Raw genomic sequence first — 19,370 nt, 5'->3', positions numbered from 1 at the left:
ATTTCATAAATGACATAAACATATAAGCAACTAGAGGAAATGGAATATTATCCTTTTAAAGTTAAAGGAACATTTTTGTATGATCAAGAATTTCCTATAGGTCCTAGAAGTTTAATAGTGGATGGCGATTCTTCTACTCGAGGTTCTTTTTTAGGAAACAAAGATACCTATCAAGGATATTACATTGTTACGCCTTTCAAATGATCAGATCAGGAGTAAGTTGTTGCAAAAGGATAATGATTTTGAATGGAATATATTATCGATGCTATCCATATTCAGAAAAGATTTAAAACACGACTAAGTAAACCTAACCTGTATGTGAGTAAAAACAAAGCAAGAAAATTTATTGAATTGCCTGCAACACTTGGGCCTTATGGATATTTCTTGCTGGCAAGTTGAAAATATATTAAAAATTACATTTTACAAGTAATTGAATATTAATTTTACGATAATTGTCATACAATTCTTTTGGGCTTAAATGACCATATTAACAAGTGTAAATAATATAGAGCATTCCAATTGGTACATTTCTGCTTGGCACATGGCAAGTGAAAAGACTTAAATGGAAAGTCAACCTAATACAAAATCTGAATGAACGCATTTCTCACGAAGCTCTTCAACTACCAAATGAGTAAGATAAATGACATAAACATATAAAATTTTATAATCTGAACTTACGAGGGAGTTTATTTAGTTTACAGCAACTAGAGGAAATGGAATATTATCCTTTTAAAGTTAAAGGAATATTTTTGTATGATCAAGAATTTCCTATAGGCCCTAGAAGTTTAATAATGGATGGCGATTCTTCTACTCGAGGTTCTTTTTTAGGAAATAAAGGTACCTATCAAGGATATTACATTGTTACGCCTTTTAAATTGTCAGATTAGGAGTAAGTTACTGCAAAAGGATAATGATTTTGAATGGAATATATTATCGATGCTCCGGGAATATTTAATGGTCGCGTCGTCGCGCGCGGAATTTCATAAATGACATAAACATATAAAATTGTATAATCTGAACTTACGAGGGAATTTATTCAGTTTACAGCAACTAGAGGAAATGGAATATTATCCTTTTAAAGTTAAAGGAGCATTTTTGTATGATCAAGAATTTCTTATAGGCCCTAGAAGTTTAACAGTGGATGGCGATTCTTCTACTCAAGGTTCTTTTTTAGGAAATAAAGACACCTATCAAGGATATTACATTATTACGCCTTTCAAATTGTCAGATCAGGAGTAAGTTGTTGCAAAAGGATAATGATTTTGAATGGAATGTATTATCGATGCTCCGGGAATATTTAATGGTCGCGTCGTCGCACGCGGAATTTCACAAATGACATAAACATATAAAATTTTATAATCTGAAATTACGAGGGAGTTTATTCAGTTTACAGCAACTAGAGGAAATGGAATATTATTCTTTTAAAGTTAAAGGAGCATTTTTGTATGATCAAGAATTTCCTATAGGCCCTAGAAGTTTAACAGTGGATGGCGATTCTTCTACTCAAGGTTCTTTTTTAGGAAATAAAGACACCTATCAAGGATATTACATTATTACGCCTTTCAAATGATCAGATCAGGAGTAAGTTGTTGCAAAAGGATAATGATTTTGAATGGAATATATTATCGATGCTCCGGGAATATTTAATGGTCGCGTCGTCGCACGCGGAATTTCATGAATACAGACGAAACTCTTTGACAGTGACGAATGCGCGCAAGCAAACCGAGCATGTGAACGCATTAACACGGTCAACTTTAAGCTGCATGTCCACCGAAAGAATATCAAACAATGTCTGTTGCAAGTTATTTCCTTTGTTAGTTGATCGCGAAGGTCACGTGCCTCGTTGCCAAGTTATTAGCGAGTGCTTGGAACGCGATGACGGTTCCACATTAGACGATAAAGATATCCTCCAGGAACGATGATGTTTTAGCACAAGAATTTTCATCATGCAGTAGTTTTGCTAAGTTAACTATGTTATATCGTGTTCTTTCAACTCGATATTTGAGCCGTTTATTTTGAAAGTGGCATAAGTCACTTTGTCAAAAAAATCGAGTTAATGGTAACGCTAATTATTATACAATTGAACGGTATCTTTTCATTTGAAAAAGAAAAAGAGTGATTTATGCCACTTTCAAAATAAACGGCTCATTTAGGGCATTGGATTATAAAGTATCCGATAGAGGTTTATATGTTGCATGCATCACAAATCGTTGGGCTTGATTCAGCGATAAGAAAAGAATGGGCAAGGTTGGTGTGACCTATTCTCAAACCCGTTGCTATTGTTTGATTTATTCTGTTCATGTAAATTGCTGCACTGATATCGTACTTATCGGCAAACCTTGTGGCAAGTAGTAGGCCTGGACTGTTTCCAATCTTGATTCCATATTGCAAGTTCTTGTTTATTGCTGTTCTAAGTAACATGCTCGCGTCAATTTACGAAAACAATTTGTCTTTGTTAGAACAACCAGTTCGCAGGAAAATTAGGTTTACTTTAAGGGTCGATAAATATGATTTTCTGCACTATGAATTAAACGAGATAATACTTCGCAACAGCACTTTGCTGTTGTTCATACAATATTAATCCTGGACCGGGCGCATTGGGTATAGTTACGTAAAGTTCGCGTGGGGTGCGCGACACCCCAAGAGACCTGTAAAAGTAATATCGAGAACAAAATCACGCTACTGTGACTCTTAACTGAAAGCTAATGCAGCTATTGGCAGCTAGATATCATCACTTAACATTTCGCTAAAAAATAAAGAAACGTCAATTATAAAACAAATGGCTGTGGCGTCGAACACCCTGAGCGACCGCGGGGTTTTCTGGAGGTTTCTTAATCGGTACCATTAAATGCTTTTATTGGGTTGGCAACTAAGTAATTGCCGATTTCAGTTACAGATGTCTCTCACTCCCATTTTTATGATATCCGTAAATGTTATATTATAAAATTATTATTATTATTATTATTATTATTATTATTATTATTGTTATTTTTTATTATCCGTGCATGTTAGCAACTGGACAAATTGAATGCAGCGGTCAAGGAAAAGCGACCAGAATTGGTCGATCGTAAAGGTGTCATTTTCCAGCAGGACAATGCTAAGCCGCACACGTCTTTGTCCACTCGGCAAAAATTGATGGATATCGGTTGGGAATTGATGTTACACCCTCTATATAGCTCTAATCTCGCGCCATCGGATTACCACTTATTTCGATCCCTGGACAACTCCCTTCGTGGTAAAACTTTTAATGACGACGACGCTGTAAAATCTCACTTAACTCAGTTTTTGGCCGAGAAGGATCAGACTTTCTACGAGCGTGGAATTTTCAAGTTGTCAGAGAGACGGCAAAAGGTCATCGAACAAAATGGAAAATAGATTACAGATTAAACTTCGTTCCAAGTAAAAAGAAATTTGTTATTTCATTGAACAAATCGGCGATTACTTAGTTGCCAACCCAATATTTTTCATTCGTATCTGTTACGGCGTAACTGATGATCAGAACGGTTTACGTGTTTCGTTTCATATTCGAGACTTCCAAATGCTTAACAGTAAATTAATAGCACGGAACTAGATAGTTTAAGCCAACTTTGACAATCGTGTCGTAACATAAAAAAATCTGCGGGAATAAACATGAAAGAGCGAAAAATCTTTCGACACTTAAAGTAAAGATTATCCTTTGTTAGCTTCTCTTCCGAGGAAATTAGAGGAGTAGAAGCTCTCACAGGCGCGGTTATTTACGGTACAGGAACACGATACAAGACTAGTATTGAATAAGCACCTTATTAACTGGGTTAAGTTCCTACACCAGGTAACCGGAGCAGTCCTCTTTAGGGTCAACTCATTACGGTTGAATTATACACAAGAATTATCGGAATATCGCCGAAATATAATATAAGGTGTGTTAGGTGCCGTTTTCGTCACAAAGGTACGTTTTCACTAGTTCGCTGGCGGCTGTATGACATTTTTCTTTGCATTAGTCGTATTATTTTTAAACTACGTATTGATCTCAGAACTTCTTAGGGGTTGGGATTCGTCTCAGGACCACCGGTTCAATAACGATAAATTAAACCCATTTCATACGCCTGGAATTTCATATATATATATATATATATATATATATAATGGGTTTAATTTATATTTATTTTTAAATATTAATTTATAAAATATAAAATATTAAATATTAAATATTAATTTATATTATATTTATTTTTTATATTTATTTCATATATATTTCATATATATATATACAGTAAAGAGAGTTTGTTATAAATTTATTCGTGCGAATATTATGAGTTTTCAGAAAGAAAATCGATCGACTGAATTTATTATTGTTTGATTTATGGATTCGACGAGCCACCGCCCCTTGGGAATTTTACGGTTTAGGCGTATAAATTGATTGCAAGTGTTCGAAAGTTTCTTTCTCGAAACTCATGCTTCGTTCGCTTGGGAAAACTAGAATTTCGGCGTCCGAAAATTCCTTCTCTCCCCCACGTTGCGGGTCCGTTACACGTTTGTAAAATAAAAGAAAGATTCATAAGCAGAGAGAGAGAGAGAGAGAGAGAGAGAGAGAGAGAGAGAGTTGCCTATTTTCTTTTTTTTTTATTGAAGTTTCCATTTTCAAGCGCTTTGTCGTAAAAGGGTGCCGAACCTGCTGGGCAACCGTATTGAAAACAAATAATCGGCGCGTCAAGGGTTAACGTAACAGATAAACGTCATACTCGCACAAAAAAACGGACAAGAAAATGAACCGAGCCTGACAGTAACAACGAAACCAAAATGTGGTTACGTAAAATGATAAAATAAATATTGAAAGTGATACAAGGAAAAGAACCGCGACTTATATAAGTAGCTATTGCGAGTACAATTAGGCGTGGAGGAAAAACGCAGAAGTTGTTAAACAACGGCTAGTTCTAGAGACGGAAAGAAAACATGGAAAGATGGAATGCTGGTGAATATGAGAATAAGAATGTATGTAGGATGTGAACAGGTGGCCGACAAAAATATAGTCAAATCTTGGCATCGCGAATCTCTATAAAATTATAAGTTTGTTTATTCTCTTCCATCTGTATATAAATACCTTTGCAAATCAAAATATAAATTACCTTCATCTCGAATCCAGCGTATACTTAAGCCTGTTGCTTTTCAATTTGTTATTGCTACTTCCGGTAATCGAGGTGATAGATATGCATTGTAAAACTCTACAAACTTTTAAAATAAAAAAGTAAAAATGAGCACTTGAGTACTTATATTATATTAGTTATATAGTATAACTATATAGTATAACTATATATTAGTTATATAGTATAACTATATAGTATAACTATATATTAGTTATATAGTATAACTATATAGTATAACTATATATTAGTTATATAGTATAACTATATATTAGTTATATATTATAACTATATAGTATAACTATATATTAGTTATATATTATAACTATATAGTATAACTATATATTAGTTATATATTATAACTATATAGTATAACTATATATTAGTTATATATTATAACTATATAGTATAACTATATATTAGTTATATAGTATAACTATATATCAGTTATATAGTATAACTATATATTAGTTATATATTATAACTATATAGTATATTATATAGTATTATTACTATTAGTACTATTATATAGTACTTATATATTATATTATACTAGCACTTGAGTTTTGTAGATATAAAGAAACATTATTAAAAGAAGTGTTTCAGTATAGAGAGGTCTGTAATATGGCGGCAATAATATCTTTGCGCATGGATAACTTTCAGAGATTTTAAGATGCAGTTCGACATACAGTAATTTCTCTTACATTGTCCCTCAGCCCAAAAATGGACAATTTGGGAAGAGAAGGTACGATTATTCGAGCCTTGCCATAGTTGTCGACAATCGGTAACTATAAAAACAAGCCGCAAGGCTCGAATAATCGTATCTCCTCTTCCCAAATTATCCATTTTCGTGTATACAAGCTGAGGGTCAATTAAGAACAATTTACTGTACTAAACGGAATGAAAAATTACAACTTATACTAAATCAACAGGTGTCCTAATACTCTTTTGGAGGGGGGTGTATTTCACTCTGCTTATCCCGGATAATCTCGACGTTCTATTATACTTGTTTATCGTACTTCCGCAGTCTACTTATAAAATTTATCGAAGAGGGAAAATTTATCTTGATCACCGATAATAGTCACGCATAAAAAGAATTAGATTTTCATCATACAATACGCAGGGTGTGATCGAAATAAAATTTTTGCCAACAATAATGATTGTTGTCAACGAACAAAATGTTCGGTTAATTGTAAAATTGTTACCTTTAATCAAAAATTAAAATCTTTTAATCGTGTGGTTTCTGGAACATTTCTTTTACATTTCACGATCGGTAGGTTCTATTCGAATAATAAACACGTCACTGTTACCGACTGTTTCTACCGAAATTTTTCAAACGACCGTTGTTTTTTGTGTCCCTGATACGTATTCCGCGTACCGAGAAAACGAATAAAATTCAATTTCACCAACCTGACGGATGTTTCGGCACGAATTCCACCGTTCTGGTCTTGTTCCTCAATCCTTCGCCGGTGCCGTCGATCCAAATATACGTAGCTTGGATTTGATCATCCCGTTGAGGCAGATCCAAATACTTCTTGAGCAAACCCTTGTCTAAGGCCGCGTTTGGCGATTCCTTCAGCATGGTACGCGACATCGTGACGCTGCAAACAATCAATAGGATCTCTATTAGCGGAATGAAGCCTGAACATCGTTGAAATTCGGGTGAAAATGAACGCACATATAATACCGCTTACAGTTTAGACGACTGACTAGCGATAACAACTGCTTTTAATTTGGAAGTTCTTTTTTTGGAAGTTTTTTTAATTTGGAAGTACAACAAAGTCTCTCTAATACGATTACACTTGCTCACATTGTCCCTGTGCTATTCCTACGCCTATGCTAAGGTCCGACGGAGCCAGTCAAGCGTATATGACGCGGCACGCGACGCGGCTCCTTTGACTAAACGTATTCTTTGAACTGTTTGCCTGGAGCTGTTCCGTCCACGGAAGACGAGTGGGGGACAAACAATGTCCCCACGTGGCCACGGCACAAGAACAACAGAGAGACTTGCTACCGTATCTGTTCCTGCATCGGCAAAGGAGCATAGAAGGGGAAGAGTCGACGTTTGGGGGGCTCCTTACGTAGATGGTCTAGGAGTCCTAGACCAACGTTCTAACTTGGCCGCATGAAAACAGTGGAGTCGGAGAAAGGTTTTTGGTGCAGTGGCCGCGCTCGCGTTAAAAGATTGCCTCGATTTATTCTCGGTGCGCCAGAAAGAGGTGCGCCCACGTATCACGCAGTTCGCATGTAGCATCACGCGGCACGCACGCCGCCGCCGCGTGTACTCCGAGCGTATACGTCGCTTCGCGTCGATCTCTTCCATGCGTCGTCAGTCGCACAATGCTGTAAAACGCGATTTTAGCTGAACAAAATGATTTGTATTATATCCTTCTACAAGAATGTGTACACGTATGTATATTAAAAGTATCTTTTATTTCTTATGTTTTGTGTTATTCGTACACGAATACGCAAATGATTTCGGAAAAATTAGGAGATAAGAAAGTGCAGTGCGAAGCATAAGGAAACATAGTTGCAACATTTTGATCCTGTGATCATTGGATATACATACACGTTAACGAAATCGTCGGACAATTTTTCCTAGATTTTGCAAGTGTTTGGAATATAAGTATTTTCTTTTGTGAATGATTGATTTATATCGTACTCGCCATATCGTATAATAGATGTTCTGATTAGAATTGTATGAATACGATCGTTTACAAAGTGATCTTAATTTAATGGTATAAAAATGTTTCAGTTAAACGTGGAATCGATATCCAGACTTCTCTACACATGTATGTATGTTTCAATATATGTAAAATTGCACAAAAAATTGTTTGTATAAGATATTCAAGATCACCTCAGTGTTTATGTGTCATATATTTTTGGGTTGATCAACGAATTGAATAAATTGTTTAGGTTTGAAATTGAAGCTTTCCATATTCTTTTTATTTATAGATTGTTTTTGCATATTAAATTGATGTACGTATTATGTTGTTCGAAACAAATTGTTTATTTCAATATTATTATGACGGAGATTTCTTTTATAGCTACAAGGACATTTCTTCTGTGAAACAAAATTGATTATCGAAGATTCGAGTGTTTTAAATATAATGTAGAACATAGTACTTTGTACCATATGGTTCTGTTAATTTTGTTCTCAACTAGTATTATGTAGTTTTGTTATTCTTGTCGCAAACTATTATTGTACACATTCGATTTTGTTATTCACGTTTTAAATTAATATCATGTACATATGTAGAGTATTGTTATACTTGTTTTAAACTATTAAAATATACATATATACATATACTTTTGTTAATTTTGTTTTAAGCTAGTATTATATGTACTTGTTCTGTTGTTATATATTTAAACTAATATTGCGTACCTATTCTTTTGTTATTATTATTTTAATCTAGAATTGTGTAGATATGATTATATTATTCTTATTTTAAACTATCATATGCAATGCAACGATATTCGACATTGCAAGTATGGAACTGATACACTGACACACTGATAAACAGAAGTCTATTTTTTTAATTAGAATTCATACTATATTTAGAACTGTTGGGTTTCTGATCATTGTAGCTATGAGCGCAGACGAATACATCTCCTGATTCGCGATTAAGCGTGGCGTGGCAAAGCGTCAGGAACCAGTCTGCTTTTGATTTCACGAGTGATGCGTGATCGTTCGGCACTTGTTTCGAGAGTGTCATGGAGCGCGGGTTCAGGGGCGTACGAACTGAACTGGCCCTAACAAAAATAAAATTAAATTGATTTTATTGTAGTATGTATTTATTTTATGATTTATGCGTTTACATTTGTCACACGAAGTACATAATAATGGAAATATCTGAAGATTTAAAAAAAAATTCGATTAATTGTAAGTTACTGAGATTGTCAAAACAAGACTGCCTGCTACAAAATTTTAATTTTGCGTAAAAATTTACGATTTATCCATAAGTAGACTTTGGATTTTATTCATTTATTATAAAAATAAGCAGATCCCATATAAACCAGCAAAATGATTTACAAAATTCGTGATTGTCTATATGTTATTTTCAACTCTCATATAAATTTTTGATTTTCTATAAAAATCCGCAAACCAATCATAAGTATGCAATTCAATCCGAATGTAATACAGCAATTAAATATTAATTAAAGGAGATTTATTTAAAAGAATTCATACGACAAAATAAAACACTCCGAAATGTTCACTTCAAATTCAACAACTATTTGTATGAGTTACGACTTGTGTCTAGCAATGTTATTAGTAAAAATATCTCGACATTGTTAAAGTTACGACGAGCATGGGTGTTCTAAAATTTTATTTAATCTTATCGTAACCAGTTTACGGTAATTTATGTTACAGTTTTACAGAGAATTTTTCGAACATTTCAATCCAACGAATTTTCTTCACAATGCTTCCAGCTAATTATAATTTTATTCCAATGAAACCGTGGTAAATTTCGTTGAATTCCAAGCGTTACAACGTCTTGAAGATTCTTCTAGTATAAAGTTCCACTGTCTAATAATGACCGATCAAATTAATATCGTTAGTTTTAACGATCTTCTCGACTACTCCAACATATTTTCCGCTCGGAATTTCTCGAAGAGATTCACGACGATGTAATTATAGCGTAAATCGCTCCACAAACAAACATAATAAATCAGCTAACCTGAAATCCTCGAATAAGAGCCTTGCAAAGGGTCAACACGGAGGATCGGAGCACTCACTCACTCACTCACAACTGGTCCACCGTCCACCATAATATACATAGAGCGACGGGGATACCATCAGAGTCATCGGTTTGCTTTCCCCTAGCCGAAACGGGCGTTCGTGACTCGTCTTCACGCAACCCGTCATATACGGGGTGAAACGCCTAAAACCGACCTCTAACACGGTCACAAAAAGTAGGGGAACTCTGTACAATATCTGCAGTTTACAAGCCAAATCAACTATGCATTTGATTTTTTTTTAAATATTTGTATCAAAATATTTTATTGACTCTTAGCATTTTATATTTAAAATCAATTTCTTCACCGTGGAATAATAAACAACTTATTATTACACATGTATGTTGGACAATTTATTATTATATATGTATGTTAGATAATTATTAGATATGTATTTTAGACAATTTATTATTATACAGGGTGTCCCAAAATTATCGTATTTCCGGGAAATGGGGAGTTCCTGAGGTCATTTAGTGTAACTTTTTCCTGAGCGAAAATGCAATCTATGGCTTTATTTACGAGTTATTAATTGAAAATAGTGACCAATAAGAGGCGAGCGCGCGAATTGCAAGGTGATTAAGCGAGCAAGCGGCACGCGGCTTCGGCAGTGGGACGGCGACGACGGTTTCGGGTTGCGTTCGAAGCAATGAACAAGTCTCGGAGCGTGAGCTTTCCGAATTGTTTTATTACGTGTCAGTGATATTTTTAAGAAAAACGCTGTTCATTCTTATTTTAGAATGTTTGAAGGATATTTACTAATTTTTCGGAGCTTATCTATTAGCATTATCGTATTTGCAAAATTTTTTGTTACAATTTGTAAGGGAATTACTTGTCATTTAATTAAAATTTGTCGTTTGATATTTTGTGTAATATGAAAAAGAAATATTATAATAATGAAAGAATGGAAACATTAATATTATTCAATTAGCTGGGAAGAAGGTACTTTTGTATTTATTGGTTTATGAGCAACTGTACACACTTACAAACATTCTGCGCACATATACATACCTATAGATGGTAATCAATGGATTGCAAATCTTCATGCATAATAAAAATTGCCTAAGTTAATTTTAAGAAATACAAGGTAGGCGAAATTTAATAATTGTAATACATTGAAAACAGTGTAACAATATCTTGAAAGTCTTCTAATAACTTAACAATTTTGTACTTGATCCATTCATTTTTACTATGAACGAATAAATTCGCACTCTGGTAATTAATTTGTTAGTTTTTAGTAACCTAGGAGATAAAGCTGTTCATTTAATAAATACAGGTTTAGAATCTTTCGAACTTGACATCGTTATCTACCCGATGAAGATAAAAGAGATTGCGGATAATGATATCGCATCAAGTGTTTTTAATGTTTGCTTACGATTTTTATAATTTTCATGTTACACGCATGCTGGTAAAGTTTCCATTCTCTGTTATGCGAACCATGCTCTTCTTCCTATTCATTAATTACCATTACTGTTACTAAAACTCAGGTAAAACGTACGTTTATTAAACGATGTCAACAATATTAAAATATTATAATTTATATCCTTGTATACTGTTCATTTCTCAAACTGTTTACACTGTTTTTACGATGTACGTGTTAAAATAAGACATCGTTTCAATGCGAGGGATAAGGATTAATTTATTCAATGAATGTTATCATGCAATTGTAGCTACATTGCTATGTACTTGCTGTTTGTAGAGACATAAAAATTAAGTCACATATCACGAAGGTTTTATTTCTTTGTATTTGTTTTCGAAACAAAATTATTGTAAAACATTATTAATTGTAACACGTATGCTTGTGTGTTAATTATAACACGTATGCCTGTTAATAAAATAATTTGATGAAAATAATAATTATTATGATGAAATAATTATGATGAAAAAGTTGAGTGCAGCAGCACATTTTTACCAAAACAAATAATGAACCGTTGTTTTCTAGGAATTTGTGGTTTTAGGACTATTTTTACGATTGTTGTATATACTAATTTTTAGCAAATTAATTTTATAATGATACCTAGGAACAGTTTAAAACGTAATTGTGGGAATGAGATTAACTTAGAAAGCGGTATCAAATGAAAATATTGATAGATGACTTTTCACTCTTCTGATAAAAGTAGTGTTAAATTAAAATTTTAGAAGGTATCTTTTGACTCTATCTGTAAGAATATTGTTAAGTTACAATTTTGAAAGATGTCTTTTGACCCATTTGGTAAAAATAATGTTAGATTAGAATTTTAAAAGGTATCTTTCCAGACATTTATTAAAACTAGTGTCAAATTAAAACTTTAAAAGGTATCTTTTCAGTCATTTATTAAAACTGGTGTCAAATTAAAACTTTAAAAGGTATCTTTTCAGACATTTATTAAAACTAGTGTCAAATTAAAACTTTAAAAGGTATCTTTCCAGACATTTATTAAAACTAGTGTCAAATTAAAACTTTAAAAGGGATCTTTCCAGACATTTATTAAAACTAGTGTCAAATTAAAACTTTAAAAGGTATCTTTTCAGACATTTATTAAAACTAGTGTCAAATTAAAGCTTTAAAAAGTGTTTTTTCACACATTTGATAGAAATGGTAACAAATTAAAATTTTAAAATGTACCTTAAAAAATGTCTTTTGATCACTTTGGTGAGGATATTGTTAATCTAAAATTTTAAAATAAATCAATATATAAATAAAATGTTGATATATTTCGTAAAAGTAGTGGAAATTCGATAGATCAGTGGAAAAATCACAACGCCGATAATAGAACCGAATGTAAATTAAAGGTAGGACTAAGACGACTTTATTGGCTGTGTTTACGTAACCGAACGTAGGCGTTAACCATCAAGCGTCCTTGCAAGAGAGTCGAAGATGTTTCATGGCATGGATAGTTTAGTTAATTGATACGTTAATCGGATCGTAGAATTGGTTTCATCCATAACCGTGGACGGAAGCTGCTCACGATTGTCGTGAGATTATTCTAACTATGTGTATAGTTGAAGCAATCTAGTTGAACGGACGCAGTCGTTTGTCAGACACTGGATATCCGGTTATTTTGAGAAAAACATCATTTGCGAACAGATCAAACAGCTGAGACGGGTTTCAAAATACTGGAATCATCGTTTTGTGAAATATTTTTCCATAACTGACGTTTTCTTTTTACAACCACGGTTGAAAATTTGCATCACGAAGATTGTTTCTGACGCAAACATGTGAGTCAAAGCCAATAAATTATGTTTTACGCGATCGATCATTCGTTCATACGTGTTTATTCGAGCTGCGGTACAAAAAGATTATAATATCGTCTAAAAATACATGGAGTTACTAAAATAGAACTCTTCGAAAGTAGAAGTTTATAATTTTCATTAAATCTATAAAAATTTGTATAACGTTTATGAAGATCTGTATCCATTTTTTCAAAACAAGTCTCCAAACTGAATGTCTTTTCGTTCATTTTCGCTCCATTTTCTTCTTCTAAATATTTATAATATTTATATACTGTTTATTTACTGGTCAAACAATTTTATAAATCTTGATGGAAAATAATCCGCATAACGGATATCATTTATACCGTATATTGTATGTATGATCTGAAGCGTATTCTGAATATTTATAGCTAGTTGTTAAGATCTCGTACAGAGAAGACGTCCGTCGTTTCGTATATTGTTTTTATGTCGTTCCATATTGTACTTTTTGTACTTTTTGTACCTTAACAAATCCTCGGACTAGATATTGATAGCAAACTACATATTATCAACGATACTGCGATGTTCGTCAAATCAGAAAAATGTAAGAATACACAAATAATGGGAATAATTTAGAACTATATTCATTTATAATTAAAACTCATCAATGAGCATTCATAACTAAAGGATCCCTAAATTATCGTTAATCGATTCTAGGTAGCTTTATCAATTGTATAATGATTGATCACACATATGTATAATTTAATTCACTGTGATATTCAACCGTATAATTTATTTCACTGTGATATTCAATCATATAATATAATTCATTATATTCAATTATATAATCCAATTCGGTGATAATTAATCATATAATTCAAATCTGTGACTACTAACAATATAATTCAATTTGATGATTATTAATCATATAATTCAGTTCTATGACTATTAATTATATAATTCAATTGCATGATTATTAATCATATAATTCAGTTCTATGACTATTAATTATATAATTAAATTCCATGATTATTAATCATATAATTCAATTCTATCGCAATTAGTCATATAATTCAGTTCTGTGATCATTAATTATATAATTCAGTTCGCTATGAATTTGTTGTTAATTTTGCAGAATCTCCCTGAAGAAAGAAGAGCTCATTTATTCTGCATTATATTATTTATTATTTAAACTGCAGTTTAATTACACACTTCACGTATCCCAATTTAATCAGTTTATTCGTAAACCTACATTCATCATAGTTAGCGTAAGTACAGAAACGTGTAAGTGATAGTTGTTCACACCAGCAACCGATAAACTTGAGACGAATCAGTTCGTCTGACCGAAAAACAGATTCTCGACCGAATTTCGAAACGCATCGACGATCGAGCCTAATCTGTCGATTTCCCTTATCAGATATGTCTGACGGAGTTCTGTGTATGCGACGGTGGAATCTAAACGAAATGTTTTGTACCCTCTTTACAGGTGTCTATGTATACTCATCGTCGCTTATGTTTCAGCCTTGACTCCGATTACTAGCCGCGTGTGCAGCGAACGCGTCGCTGCTCCTTTCCCATTTTCTTTCACTTCACTTTACCTGCGAAACGATCTTCTTTTATAGTCCCTGCACATGCACATATTTACGTCCAAACATTCAAACGTCTCTTCTCGAAAACGGAAGAGCATCTTTTGGGAATCTTTAGAGGGAATCGTTTGTTAGACAATGGCTAAAAAATTATTTTCAAAGGGAATGAGATAAAAATTAAAAATTGACGTTTCTTCAATTTTTTCGTCCGAGCCTAATAACGAAAATCTAAACAATTGCGTTCTGTACGTATCGGTGAATTTATACGCATACCGAAGATTCCCTCGAAATCGGTTAACGTTGTTGTAAGTTAGAAATAATTAATGACAGCAAAGAACCGCAGTTTTTCACGACGTTCGACCGATATAACCGCAACAAATCTTGAGATTTTGATATTTTTCAATGCCTGCAGTTTGTCTCCGCGCGTCAACTGATTTCGGTGAAATTTTCAGTGTGCATAGTCGGTGTGCGAAGTACGCACATTCGTGCCCCATTTAAAACGGAATAATTTTTTATAATTGGACCAAGCGATCTAAATTTTTTGGTATTTTTTAAGAAACGAATTTTCTAGGCGATGACTAAAAAAAGAATTGAAAAAAGAATTAAAAACAAAGAATTAAAAAAATGATGATTATTTATTCAACTCTATAACGACAATTGAAAAAATGCGCTTGAAATGTCTACGAAATGTTTTTTTCGAAACGACCTGACCCGTTCGCTCGTGTTTGCATCGATCGATAACAATTATCGTTTTGTTATTTGTTTCCTGCAAACACGCTTTCGACGAGGAGAGCGTGCAGTGATAAATCGCCCGATCAATTGTTCACGGCAAATATATACCATCTTTTATTACAGATATCGATAATCTAACGGGATCACGAGCAAGCAAGTACGATTGGCCGACTCTTGAACATTCTCTACTACCAATTAAACTGTGTATAGCCGTTCAAATTTACATACTTATCATCGAGAATCGAGAATCTCGGATAAGATAGAATGTAATTTCATGTACAATGGAGAGATAGCTTCGATAGACCCTAGAGTCTATGTATACGATATAAATACATGCGGCCTGCCGCGCAGATATCAATTCTATTCTTCACCGAGATTTTTCCAGGCTATAAGTCTGTGGCTGCAAGGAAAAACGTTGTATGCCTCGACTTCAAAAAATTTTCGTTTATACATTAACGTAAGATCTACGTGTCTGTCTATAAAAAGAATTTGCGGAAACAAATTCGCTAAAATGAACGAAGTAACGCAACTTAGAACGCTAATAATAGGAAAGATTAGTGATCAGAACTTTCAAATCATTTCATTCCGATCCATACTTTTGCATTAAAGTTCTTGGTATTTTTACAGATATTTAGCTTCTGCTATTACAATTCAAATATAATTTTTATATTTAACGCAACTTAGAACGCTAATAATAGGAAAGATTAGTGATCAGAACTTTCAAATCATTTCATTCCGATCCATACTTTTGCATTAAAGTTCTTGGTGTTTTTACAGATATTTAGCTTCTGCTATTACAATTCATATAATGTTTATATTTAACGCAACTTAGAACGCTAATAATAGGAAAGATTAGTGATCAGAACTTTCAAATCATTTCATTTCGATCCATACTTTTGCATTAAAGTTCTTGGTATTTTTACAGATATTTAGCTTCTGCTACTACAATTCATATAATTTTTATATTTAATTTTATAATTTTATAATAATTTTATAACCTATATTATTTTACAATTTTGATTTTTATATGTTAATTGAAATTATATTTAATTTCAGTATAACCATGCATAATGACCAAAACTCTGTGCAACGATATCTCAGAAATGAAAAGTACAAAATATAATAATAGATTAAACCGCAGATCTGTATGCAAAATGAACACTGTCTACATTAACTGTAAACAATAGGAACCGATATCTTTATTTCTTTGACACTAGAACTAACAAACCAACCGGATTTTGGTTTCTGATATTTTTCTTTCACAATCACTGAAATAATAAGAATGTTCCTATATGAGAAACTTTTTGATAAACCTCTTCATATTTAAAGATATATACATATACTTACTACAATAGCGCGGAGAACAATGGAATTTCGTAGTCGGAAGAACGTGACGACAAATCGAATTTATGTTTCGTTGCATGCAACACGTGAGCTTATAAATTATAAGTTCACCAGATATTATGCTAAAGTGTTCTACTGACCTAATCTTGTCGATAGAAATGGTTTTTACTTCTGCGCAACCTTCGTTGCTAAGATTAACCTGCGTCGAATCTATCTCTCTAGGATATCAACTTCTGTCACTCGTATACGATAAATCGTCGCACCAAAAACTTGAGCTTTTACAGATATTTGCATCGCATTGCGAAACATTGAAACTATACTCGCCGAAGAAAATTTTTCAAAATTCGCAAAACCAATAATGCTACAGACCCTGCAATGCTTAAGAAACTATAAACGCGGTTTTCTTGACATTTTCTGATACGATAATCGATATACATTTCTCTCTCTCTCTCTCTCTCTCTCTCTCTCTCTCTCTCTCTCTCTCTCTCTCAGAAACTAATGAACCAATTTTGTTGCAATTCGACGCAGACCTTCGTTCTACAGTTATCTCGTAGCGATCGTAACATTTTTTTGTAATTATTACAATTTCTTATCTACAGATAAAAACTTAATAAACACTAGGCGCCTCAAAGACGTCAATTTTACGTTCATTTTATGTCGTACACCTTAAAATGGACGTCTTCAAGAGATTTGAAATATGTCTTCAAGGCGTTTTTAATGATCGCTATTATAACGAGCGAAAAAATGGAACGAATTAGGCTTCATTACGCCGAAGAAATTAATTAGAAGTATGCCAAAGGTCGGCTTCTAGAAGTAATAAGAGCCAAAAGATATCGAACTTCGTACTAAAAAAAAATTATAATAATGTAAGATGTATTTTATATAATTTTGCATCTGTACAGGAATTAGTTTGCATTTCGTGTATTTTCTTCTTTTTGTTAAACTTCGATAAACGCATCTACATAACGAATAAGCCTTCGGATTTGTGTCGTTAGCTTTATTTCCGATCATTCATAGTAGAACATTTGCGTGTCAACATAAATACCGACGCGAGATGTACATGTCAAAGTGCCTTTACGATTGTCTTTGCAAAGCTTATTTTCACTGCTCAGCATTTTTTAAAGAATATACATCGGAAATTTTATTTCAGTCACCGAAAGATTATGAAATCGTCGCAAAATATCACAATATATATATCTTTTTAATACTAATTATTTAAATAATTCGATAAAACCAAAATAAACAATTAGTATAACAGCTACTCTTTAGCTACTGCGAATTCGAAATTGTGATTATTTGCGTATTGTTGTTTCTCGAAAATACTTATCGTGGTTCATATTGAGACAGAATATCGCATCATATCGAATTAATCTACGGTATAATTGTTACAGAATCTGTTTACTCGTTTGACCACGATACGGTTAAATATTAACAAATAAATGTCAAATAAGATAACGTTTTATCTCACCGAACGTATGAGCCGTTTATTTCGAAAGTGGCATAAGTCACTTTTTCAAAAAAATCGAGTTAATGGTAACACTAATTACAATTGAACGGTATCTTTTCATTAAAAAAAAAAGAAAAAAAAAGTGATTTATGCCACTTTCAAAATAAACGAACATTTCCTGACGACGTCGCAGTCTACGTTTCTCTTGCACTCGATGATATTAATAAGAAATTAGGCTGGTCCGAGAGTTGCGCAATATGTTTTGGAACTCGTTAAGTGTTTCGATCTTTTTCGGAGAACCAGTTTTGGCTCTAGAAAATTCTGCGGATACCATTGCGATGAGCGATGCATGTTCAAAGTGTATATTCGAACTGCTGTCATTATATAATAAACAAGAAACCAAGCCTAGCAATGCCAGAATTTTGTAATATGTTACAACAGCATCCACTCAGTGTTCTTCCCAGCGCACAACCTTGGCTCTAAAATTCACAGCTGTATAGAACATCATGCGAAACACTCGAAGATAACCATCTAACAAATTTCCACGGGTTTTTTTCTATCGTTTCGTGTGTATTTCGATATTAGTTTTCATTATTATTATTATTATTATTAGTTTTCATATCAAAACGAAAAATAATTACCGAATACTTTGTTTGTTATAAGCGTAGAATTGGTTTTTTCTTTCATCTAACAATCTGCTACATCTAATTGCGATTTTAGTGAAATTCTTTTTAGAGATTGTCCGGTACACCTAAAAAAGAGTTCAAGTCATTCGGTCCAATTTCAGAAACGTTATTCCGTTTTCAAAGTGAGAAATATATGAAAATTAACATCTCGCATAATAAATCATTGTCGATTATTATTGTTGATTAACGTTCAGAAGGTCTTCTATTTACATAGATGGTCATGCCTATTAACGCGTCATGCAATAATTTGTTTAAATATATTTTTTTATATATTTTTAATATATTTTAATAATAATAGTAATAATAATATATTAATAATATATATATATATTATTATAATTAATAATAATATATTTTTAATATATTTTTTTGAAGATTTCTCCATTTAGATACGATGATATTATTGCCGTCAATTTCAATAAATTAGCAGAAGCTGGGTACGTAGGTGTCTTAAAATTTTTTAATTTATAATGATGAAGCAAAATGGGCGCGGCTATCGCTATCTTTTAGGTATAACAGACAATTTTTTTTAATTATTCCACGATAATTATTG

At 32.8% G+C, this 19,370-nt stretch overlaps 2 protein-coding genes and 1 long non-coding RNA gene across 3 annotated transcripts in view; 2 read left to right on the top strand and 1 right to left on the bottom strand.

Annotated features, from left to right (window-relative positions):
* The window catches only part of Gs2 (glutamine synthetase 2), a 60,648-nt gene that overhangs the window by 3,592 nt on the left and 37,686 nt on the right, over positions 1-19,370 (bottom strand). Inside the window, exon 2 of the mRNA XM_033469940.2 lies at positions 6,528-6,718. Within this exon, the coding sequence (XP_033325831.1) occupies positions 6,528-6,711 (184 nt within the window). The 5' untranslated portion in view covers positions 6,712-6,718. The remainder of the gene's footprint in view (positions 1-6,527; positions 6,719-19,370) is intronic.
* LOC143260163 (SURF1-like protein) lies at positions 201-1,455 on the top strand. Its single transcript, XM_076524881.1, has 5 exons — positions 201-215; positions 280-390; positions 510-631; positions 695-877; positions 1,041-1,455. Exons 1-5 carry the CDS (start codon positions 201-203, stop codon positions 1,237-1,239), a joined length of 630 nt encoding a protein of 209 aa, XP_076380996.1. The 3' UTR covers positions 1,240-1,455.
* Positions 7,106-8,904, top strand: LOC117220201 (uncharacterized). Its single transcript, XR_004490216.2, has 3 exons — positions 7,106-7,526; positions 7,873-7,909; positions 8,706-8,904. It is a non-coding gene; the product is annotated as an uncharacterized LOC117220201 (long non-coding RNA).

Source organism: Megalopta genalis, chromosome 10, assembly GCF_051020955.1.
Source record: "Megalopta genalis isolate 19385.01 chromosome 10, iyMegGena1_principal, whole genome shotgun sequence".
Lineage (NCBI taxonomy): Eukaryota > Metazoa > Arthropoda > Insecta > Hymenoptera > Halictidae > Megalopta > Megalopta genalis.
The sequence above is the reverse complement of the archived record's forward strand: the minus strand, read 5'-3'. Positions and strand labels throughout refer to the sequence as shown.